The sequence below is a fragment of the Vulpes lagopus genome, chromosome 7 (assembly GCF_018345385.1).
Source record: "Vulpes lagopus strain Blue_001 chromosome 7, ASM1834538v1, whole genome shotgun sequence".
Classification (NCBI taxonomy): Eukaryota; Metazoa; Chordata; class Mammalia; order Carnivora; family Canidae; genus Vulpes; species Vulpes lagopus.
The window spans coordinates 120478372-120488823 of record NC_054830.1 but is presented as its reverse complement, the minus strand read 5'-3'; the positions used below and the strand labels follow the sequence as shown (position 1 = coordinate 120488823).

General features: G+C 46.3%; 1 protein-coding gene across 1 annotated transcript; it reads left to right on the top strand.

Annotated features, from left to right (window-relative positions):
* The first annotated feature begins 498 nt into the window (after positions 1-498).
* FTMT (ferritin mitochondrial) lies at positions 499-1467 on the top strand. The gene has a single exon (XM_041764571.1). It carries the CDS (start codon positions 603-605, stop codon positions 1332-1334), a length of 732 nt encoding a protein of 243 aa, XP_041620505.1. The 5' UTR covers positions 499-602; the 3' UTR covers positions 1335-1467.
* Positions 1468-10452: the final 8985 nt, after the last annotated feature.

The window sequence follows — 10452 nt, the reverse complement described above, 5'->3', positions numbered from 1 at the left end:
CTTTTGCAGTAAAGATGCATTTTATATTTAAAAATAAAATGACTTTTTAAAAAAAGCACTCTTACTACAGACTCTTGAAAATTTGTACTAGCAGTCCTTTCCGTACCTGCACTTGTTAAAATAAACAGAAAGTCAATTTATAAGCATCCATTTTGGCTGCGGACCTATTTTGTTTCATCCTATTTCAGGGCTCTGTGCCCCCCACACACACACACACACACACACGCGCGCGCGCGCCTTGAGCTTTGGAAGGAAAGAGTTCCCAGAGGGAGGGCAAGCATCGCTAGATCCCTCCTTCCTTTCGCCCGTCCCAGCGCCTATTTTTTGGACAGCACTTTTGACTTCGATGAAATAGTAAGTCACAAAGGCCCACGGGCAGGGCCGGGGCACCGCTGAGTTAACGGGGCTGCGCCCTCCCGGCAGGTGCGCCCCGGCCGCCCCCGCCCGCCCCCGCCTGGAACTCGGCGCCTCGGGAGCGCACCGGGTGTGTGTGACGCAGTCCCGTCGCCTAGGGCCGCGCTCGCCTGCAGACCTGAAGCTCCGGCGCCGGCCGCACGCTGTGCCGCCCTGGCCTGCTTCCCCGGCTCGCAAGGAGCGGAGCCATGCGGCCCTGTTTCTGGCTCCTCTCCAAGCACATCAGCGCCTCGCTGGTGTCCCTGCGCTGCGCGCGCCCGGGCTTCGCGCTCCCGCCGCTGCGGGCCTCCGGGCGCCCCTGGCGTCCCCGGGCCCCCGCGCCCCTGCGCCCTCTGGCCGCGGCCGCCGCCGCCTCCCGGGACCCAGCCCCGCCCGCCCCCGCCGGCTCCCGGGTGCGCCAGAACTTCCACCCCGACTGCGAGGCCGCCATCAACCGCCAGATCAACCTGGAGCTCTACGCGGCCTACGTGTACTTGTCTATGGCCTATTACTTCTCCCGAGATGACGTGGCGCTCCACAACTTCGCCAGGTACTTCCTTCGCCAGGCCCGGGAGGAGGCCCAGCACGCGGAGAAGCTGATGCGCCTGCAGAACCAGCGGGGAGGCCGGATCTGCCTGCGGGACGTCAAGAAACCGGACCGGGACGACTGGGAGAGCGGCCTGAGGGCCATGGACTGTGCGCTGCTCTTGGAAAAGAATGTGAACCAGTCGTTGCTCGAATTGCACACTCTGGCGTCAGACCAAGGTGACCCCCATTTGTGCGACTTCCTGGAAACGCACTATCTGAATGAGCAGGTGAAGTCTATCAAAGAACTGGGTGATCACGTGCAAAACCTGGTAAAGATGGGGGCCCCGGATTGCGGCCTGGCCGAGTACCTCTTTGACAAGCACAGCCTTGGAAACGAAAACAATCAGAACTAAGCCACAGGCTGCCCTCCTCACTGCCCAGGGTGGGCCAAGACCCAGAGTCTGCAGACTCCTGCTTCCTTGCCCTTAAAACGAACCTCTATCTTTACACCCACCCACTTATGCTGTACCAATAAAGTGACTTGTAGAGAAAATGTACTTAGCCTCATGTTTTTTTTTTTTAATTAACTTTTATTGGTGTTCAATTTACCAACATACAGAAAAACACCCAGTGCTCATCCCGTCAAGTGTCCACCTCAGTGCCCGTCACCCATTCCCCTCCAACACCCGCCCTCCTCCCCTTCCACCACCCCTAGTTCGTTTCCCCGAGTTAGGAGTCTTCATGTTCTGTCTCCCTTCCTGATATTTCCCAACATTTCTTTTCCCTTCCTTTATATTCCCTTTCACTATTATTTATATTCCCCAAATGAATGAGAACATACACTGTTTGTCCTTCTCCGATTGACTTATTTCACTCAGCATAATACCCTCCAGTTCCATCCACGTTGAAGTAAATGGTGGGTATTTGTCGTTTCTAATTGCTGAGTAATATTCCATTGTATACATAAACCACATCTTCTTTATCCATTCATCTTTCGATGGACACCGAGGCTCCTTCCACAGTTTGGCTATTGTGGCCATTGCTGATAGAAACATCGGGGTGCAGGTGTCCTGACGTTTCATTGCATCTGAATCTTTGGGGTAAATCCCCAACAGTGCAATTGCTGGGTCGTAGGGCAGGTCTATTTTTAACTCTTTGAGAACCTCCACACAGTTTTCCAGAGTGGCTGCACCAGTTCACATTCCCACCAACAGTGTAAGAGGGTTCCCTTTTCTCCGCATCCTCTCCAACATTTGTTGTTTCCTGCCTTGTTAATTTTCCCCATTCTCACTGGTGTGAGGTGGTATCTCATTGTGGTTTTGATTTGTATTTCCCTGATGGCAAGTGATGCAGAGCATTTTCTCATGTGCTTGTTGGCCATGTCCATGTCTTCCTCTGTGAGATTTCTCTTCATGTCTTTTGCCCATTTCATGATTGGATTGTTTGTTTCTTTGGTGTTGAGTTTAATAAGTTCTTTATAGATTTTGGAAACTAGCCCTTTATCTGATATGTCATTTGCAAATATCTTCTCCCATTCTGTAGGTTGTCTTTTAGTTTTGCTGACTGTATCCTTTGCTGTGCAAAAGCTTCTTATCTTGATGAAGTCCCAATAGTTCATTTTTGCTTTTGTTTCTTTTGCCTTTGTGGATGTATCTTGAAAGAAGTTACTGTGGCCGAGTTCAAAAAGGGTGTTGCCTGTGTTCTCCTCTAGGATTTTGATGGAATCTTGTCTCACATTTAGATCTCTCATCCATTTTGAGTTTATCTTTGTGTATGGTGAAAGAGAGTGATCCAGTTTCATTCTTCTGCATGTGGATGTCCAATTTTCCCAGCACCATTTATTGAAGAGACTGTCTTTCTTCCAATGGATAGTCTTTCCTCCTTTATCGAATATTAGATGGCCGTACATTTCAGGGTCCACTTCTGGGTTCTCTATTCTGTTCCATTGATCTATGTGTCTGTTTTTGTGCCAGTACCACACTGTCTTGATGACCACAGCTTTGTAGTACAACCTGAAATCTGGCATTGTGATGCCCCCAGATATGGTTTTCTTTTTTAAAATTCCCCTGGCTATTCAGGGTCTTTTCTGATTCCACACAAATCTTAAAATAATTTGTTCTAACTCTCTGAAGAAAGTCCATGGTATTTTGATAGGGATTGCATTAAACGTGTAAATTGCCCTGGGTAACATTGACATTTTCACAATATTAATTCTGCCAATCCATGAGCATGGAATATTTTTCCATCTCTTTGTGTCTTCCTCAATTTCTTTCAGAAGTGTTCTATAGTTTTTAGGGTATAGATCTTTTACCTCTTTGTTTAGGTTTATTCCTAGGTATCTTATGCTTTTGGGTGCAATTGTAAATGGGATTGACTCCTTAATTTCTCTTTCTTCAGTCTCATTGTTAGTGTATAGAAATGCCATTGATTTCTGGGCATTGATTTTGTATCCTGCCACGCTACCAAATTGCTGTATGAGTTCTAGCAATCTTGGGGTGGAGGCTTTTGGGTTTTCTACGTAGAGTATCATGTCATCGGCGAAGAGGGAGAGTTTGACTTCTTCTTTGCCAATTTGAATGCCTTTAATGTCTTTTTGTTGTCTGATTGCTGAGGCGAGGACTTCCAGAACTATGTTGAACAGCAGTGGTGAGAGTGGACATCCCTGTCTTGTTCCTGATCTTAGGGGAAAGGCTCCCAGTGCTTCCCCATTGAGAATGATATTTGCTGTGGGCTTTTCGTAAATGGCTTTTAAGATGTCGAGGAAAGTTCCCTCTATCCCAACACTCTGAAGGGTTTTGATCAGGAATGGATGCTGTATTTTGTCAAATGCTTTCTCTGCATCTAATGAGAGTATCATATGGTTCTTGGTTTTTCTCTTGCTGATATGATGAATCACATTGATGGTTTTATGAGTGTTGAACCAGCCTTGTGTCCCGGGGATAAATCCTACTTGGTCATGGTGAATAATTTTCTTAATGTGTTGTTGGATCCTATTGGCTAGTATCTTGTTGAGAATTTTTGCATCCATGTTCATCAGGGATATTGGTCTGTAATTCTCCTTTTTGGTGGGGTCTTTGTCTGGTTTTGGAATTAAGGTGATGCTGGCCTCATAGAACGAATTTGGAAGTACTCCATCTCTTTCTATCTTTCCAAACAGCTTTAGTAGCATAGGTATGATTTCTTCTTTAAACGTTTGATAGAATTCCCCTGGGAAGCCATCTGGCCCTGGACTCTTGTGTCTTGGGAGGTTTGTGATGACTGCTTCAATTTCCTCCTGGTTATTGGCCTGTTCAGGTTTTCTATTTCTTCCTGCTCCAGTTTTGGTAGTTTGTGGCTTTCCAGGAATGCGTCCATTTCTTCTAGATTTCCTAATTTATTGGCGTACAGCTGTTCATAATATGTTTTTAAAATCGTTTGTATTTCCTTGGTGTTGGTAGTGATGTCCCCTTTCTCATTCATGATTTTATTAATTTGAGTCTTCTCTCTCTTCTTTTTAATAAGGTTGGCTAATGGTTTATCTATCTTATTAATTCTTTCAAAGAACCAACTCCTGGTTCTGTTGATCTGTTCCACAGTTCTTTTGGTCTCGATATCATTGAGTTCTGCTCGAATTTTAATTTACTGTCTTCTTCTGCTGGGGGTGGGGTCTATTTGTTGCTTTTTCTCTAGTTCCTTTATGTGTAAGGTGAGCTTTTGAATTTGAGATCTTTCCAGTTTTTGAATGGATGCTTGTATTGCGATGTATTCTGTATACTTCAAGTCCCTTGACTTCCCTTGGAACTGGTCCGTCTCGCTGGTCTTCTGGGGGAGGGGCCTGCTGTGCTGATTCTCAGGTGTTAGCACTTGGGGGAGCTGCTCTGCCCCTGCCTGGTGCAGGGCTCAGTGGGGGTTGTTCACCCCGTGAGGCCCCGGGAGGAAGCCACAGTGGCGGGGGCAGCTCTGGGACCCTGGAGTCAGCTCCCGCAGTAGCTCCGGGGCTCTCCGTCTGCAGGGCCTGGGGGCTCCCGGGCGGGGCCGCTGATCTGCTCAGTTCCAGGCAGGAGCGTCCTTGCTGTCCTGGGCCCTCCCGGCCTCTGCCTGTCCCGGGGGAGGCCGGATCCTGGGCTGTGTCCCGGCGCCCTGTGCTCTGGGGCCTGCGCTGTTGGATTCGCGCTCCCGCCCCGCAGCCCCCTCCGCGGAGCCGCCGCCCGAGCCCCTCCGAGCTGTTCCCGGAGCCGCGCAGCCCCCTCCGCGCGGAGCTTCTTCCTCTGCGCGAGCCGCCGCCGCTGAGCTGTTCCCGGAGCCGCGCAGCCCCCTCCGCGGAGCCGCAGCCCGAGCCCCTCCGAGCTGTTCCCGGAGGCGCAGCCCCCTCCACGCGGAGCTTCTTCCTCTGCCCGAGCCGCCGCCGCTGAGCTGCTCCCGGAGCCGCGCCGCCCCCTCCGCGGAGCCGCCGCCCGAGCCCCTCCGAGCTGTTCCCGGAGCCCCGCAGCCCCCTCCGCGGAGCCGCCGCCCGAGCCCCTCCGAGCTGCTCCGGGTCCCGCCGAGCGCTGCAGCCCTTAGGGAGCTCGGCGCACTCTCCGGGGGCGCAGTTCCTCTGTTACTGTCCCAGGGAGCCCGAGGGCATCCGCTCCCTCCTGGGTCCTGCTCCACCTCCCTGTGAGCCCCTTTCCGCGGGGAAGGTCGGTGCAGCTCCTGCTCCTCCGGGACGGGGCTCTCCTGTCCTGGGGACACTCGCCCCGGCCTCAGCCCGGCTCCTCGCGGGGCCCCTCCCCCTTGGAGGCCTTTTGTTTCTTTATTTCTTTTTTCCCGTCTTCCTACCTTGATAGAAGCGCGAACTCTTCTCACTGTAGCGTTCCAGCTGGTCTCCCTTTAAATCTCAGGCCGAATTCGTAGATTTTCAGGATGATTGGATGGTTTTCTAGGTAATTTGTTGAGGACAGGTGACTTGGGGACCCTGCTCTTCCGCCATCTTGCCCCTCCCCCAGCCTCGTGTTAACAAGGTCTTTTTGTCCAACATCAAGATCATTTTTCCAGCCTGAAATGTAGCCCAGGATATTATGATATAAAAAAAGACTGGAAGAGCACTGAAAGTAGAGGCAAACTTTCTCCAGTTGCCTAATATTATTCCGATCCATGAACCTTAACTAAAATTCTGTGATTTTTCAACTGCGAAAGTGCCCCTTATTTTCAAGGCCTCATGCTAAAGCTAAAGTGGGAAAACATGTTAAGATAAATATGCAAATAACTATAACACGTTGGAGAATATATATATAGTCCTGTAAAAACCACACATGTAAAATTCTAGGGCTACTTATACCCTTTCCCAGTATGTTCCAAGAAAAAAAGTAATGTCTGGTGGTGTTTTTAAAGGATTTTGTGATCAAATAAATTCCAGAAAAGCTGCACAAAGTATCAATACTGGCCTTGGAAAGTCACAATCTGTATGACCATTTGAAGGGCTCTGGGAAGTCTTGCAATTAAAAACAAAACAAAACAAAAAATCTTGGATTTCTTTTGTTTAGCTCAGTGTTGCCCAAACATATCCAATCTCAGCTAATTTGTGTGTGAGTGTGTGTTTTAAATGATAATCTAGGTCTGTCTGATTACAGATTGTATACTTCACCACTGGACTATACAGCCTCTCTGATAACATATCAAAAAGGGTGAATACACTGCAGAAAACACTTTTCTGTGCCCTTTAAAAATGGAGAAGAAAGTACATCAGGGTGGGAAAGTCAAGAAGAAATCCAGAAGGAGGGACACCTGGGTGGCTCAGTGGTTGGGCATCTGCCTTTGGCTCAGGGCATGATACCCAGGTCCTGGGATCAAGTCTCACATCAAGCTCCCCACAGGGAGGCTGCTTCTCCCTCTGCCTATGTCTCTGCCTCTCTGTGTCATAAATTAAATAAATAAATAAATAAATAAATAAATAAATAAATAAATAAATAAATATTTTTTAAAAAATCAGGAAGGAAGGAGGCATCACCAGACAGATGTTTTCTTGGGAGTTGGGGGTGGAGGAGGCAGGAGAAAATAGAAGACTATTTGGTCAGCAGGCCCTGGGCTAAGACCACTGGGTGGTATCAGCAGGCCCTGGGCTAAGAGCACTGGGTGGGGCTGGGGAGATGGGTTGGAGCCAAGTGTGGAGAGAGAAGGAGGTGCTCAGGCTTAATTTGTTGAGCAATGGCAGTGCTTTGAATGATATGCTAAGAGTTGACCAATCAAGAGTTTAGTTGTAGAGAATACAAACCTGAGAACAAGTTGAATGTCTGTGCTCCTTTCAGTCCTCTGAGAAACATGCCAAGATGGGATTAAGTGTATAAGAAATGTCTCAGGGGAAAAAGAAATGCCCTTGAAAATGGGAAAGGAGCTAGGAGAAGCCTGGAGAAGATTTCAGACTCCATGCAAGTCTGGTCTCGAGGGAAAGAAGAAAGGAAAGTTGTGTGTGGCTCTAGGTAATGTTCTACCAGTGGTCTGGGAGACCCATAAGCCAGAGTCACTCATCAGAGGAATCCCAGGTCTCCCAGAAATGGGGCTGCATAAGAACATTTCCGGAGCTTTGTTATTGACTGGGAAATGCGGGCTTGCAACAAGCTAGGAGATGAATTGATTTGCAAGCACGGCAGCAGGGGTCCTTGGCAAATTGTGCTCCCTGCAGACCCAGATCTGAGAGGCTCACGCGCATGACTGCACAAACTCAACAGAATGGTTTAGATTAAAATACCATACATGGAATGCCCTACAGCTATTAAATATGATTTTGCCAAACACATAATACTGGGAGCAGAAATTCACAATGTGTTTTCTAAAAAGCAAGCATAAAGCTGGGTTTTGTTATATAATTGTATACAGACAAGTATAGGGAAAATAACAGAGATGCATACAAAATGGAAGTACCTATACCAACAAACGAAGCTGGATAACCTCTTAATGAGATTGTGTTAGATATTTATTTTCTTTAGCTGCTTCTCTTTTTAAAATAAATTTGTCACGGACACCCATTACAGTTATTATCCTAATAAGAATAGTAATGATATAAGGTAAAGAGAAGGCGGTAAGGGTCTGAACTATGGCAAAATCAATGGAAATAGAAACAATGAGATGCTGGTAAGTGTTTACAGGAAGAATGTTTTAAATTTGGCAAATGATTGAATGGGGAGAGTTACAGAAATGAGGTACATGAAAACTGATAGATCTCAGATCTGTGTTACTGGAGGAGAGGAATAAAAAGAGATCTTGGATAAGAGGAACAGTCAGGTGTGGGGAGTCCATAATGATGTGCTTTTGATTAAATGGATTGGCCCCAATTTATTTCTATCCTTAGGTTGGTTTATTGTGCTGCATGTGATCCTATTACATCTCTTTAGAAAATTTCCTCTTCCGTTCTTCTGGATGAGTGTTTTCCAAACTGCAGACTACAACCCATTTGTGTGTCACCAAATTATTTAGTGAGTCACTCTCCACCTTTTGTTAATAAAATAGAACTGAACAGAAGTGTAAATAAGTGAAGGAAGGACATTGTCTCCTGAAATTCTTGGTGTGTGTGTGTGTGTGTGTTCGTGTATTTACCTTTCCATAGTGGTACTTCTTATCCTATGTTGCTGTCAAAAACATACAATAGCTATTGTCCCAGACAAATCTTTTACATTCTCATCTCAGATCTCTCTCTTCCCACTCCACACTGTCTGTTGATAATCCTCTTATTTCACTGAGAATTTAGAAGGAATCCCAGGAGAACCTCATATTTTCTTATCATTGATCACATGCTTGCCTTTGTATTCATGTGCAAAGCATTCTGTTCTGCTACTATGGTTGAAGCATCTAGGCTACTCCCTAAAACTCACCTCCCAACAGTGCCCTGAGTCCCAACCCTCGCATTTATTGCAGGACACAAGGCCATCACACCTATAATCTTGTTTTCACTGGTATAATCAATTTTGCCCTCCCTACTGATTGGTTCTCATGAGAAGCAAAGATGATGTTATTTCTCTCTCTCTCTATATATATATATATATTTTTTTTTTTGAAGCCACCTTTGGACTAGCATTCCCTCCAGCAAACACTAAGCAGCCATCCCCTGTTTAGCTCTCTTTTACAACAAAATCTAAAGAAGTCATTACTGCTTCCAGTACCTATTTATTCTGTTTTCTCTTCATCCCCTACAAGTAAGTCTGTGTTCACTGTTTGCCACCACACCAACCATTTTATTTTTCCACCAAGATCATCTGTGACCTCTCCACATTGATAAATCTAGTGCATATTTCTCAGCCTTCCTCTTACTCAACCAGCTAGCAGGACTTGTCATTTCATTCATAATACACTCACTGGCTGTTGTTGTCTCTCTTTCTAACTGCTCCTCTTCTTCCTGAACTTTACACATTAGAGGGTCCCAGAACTCTGTCCTCACTTCTGAGTCTCTTCTTCCTCTTTATCTATACTTGCTCTTTAAAGATCCCACCAGTCCTGTGACTTCTATTTAAGTACCTATCTGTTGTGTTCCAGTCCAAGTAGGCAACGTAGGAAGACCCTGAACTCACCTCTTCCATTGAACACATCAAATTACAGCTATTTATAGAATAATTCGTCCTGAAGAACTAAACAGCTACTGAACAACCAAGAGAGAGAGAAAATGGAAGCGAGACAGAGGTATAGTGACAAAGGCAATCCCCCTTTCAGATACTGAGAATGGTCAGGGGAGTGACAGTACTGAGGGACTGGGAACAAAGTCCTCCATCCTTGCACAGAAAAAAAAAAAAATGCTGCAGTTTCAGAGTAACTAGTGTGTAAAAGAGAGAACACTAGAACTCTCCACATGGAGGACTAGCTGTGGGAACACTGTTTAGGAGGTACTGGAGAAGCACACCATTTGCGTTCCCCCTTTACCTTAAAAGCTTCTACTGGAGCAGGGTCTGGATACCATAACTAGTGGGTCTGATCATCACAGGGAGCTTGTGACCTCAGCAATCTCAGGGTTTGCAGACCCACACCAGCCTGGGTCATACTGGGAAACAGGAAAAAAATCTGCATTTTAAAGAGCCAGGGAGCTGTGGAGATACTCTCTCATCCTCCACCCTAAAAACTCAGACCAGCACAGTGAGCTTGCAACCTCTGTGATCCAAGGGTCCACAAGCCCAAATATCAGCCCCACTGGTGCTAGGGCACAGAAAATAAGCCGATGTTTGGAGTTTGGGGTGTTTTTTTTATTTAAAAAAAACTATTATTGTTTTTATTTTTTTTTCATTTTTAAAGATTTTATTTATTTATTCACGAGAGACACAGAGAAAGAAAGAGGCAGAGACAGAGGTAGAGGGAGAAGCAGGCTCCATGCAGGGAGCCGGATGTGGGACTCAATCCTGGGACCGCGGGATCACCCCCTGAACTGAAGGCAGGAGCTCAACCACTGAACCACCAAGGTATCCTTTTTTAAATTTTATTCTTAAAATTATTTATTTTTCTTTCAATTTTCCTTTTGCTTTTATTTTTATTCTTAGTTTTTTTCTTTTCTTTCTTTATACTTTCTTTTTTTCTTTTCATTCTTTTTTCTTTTTTTAG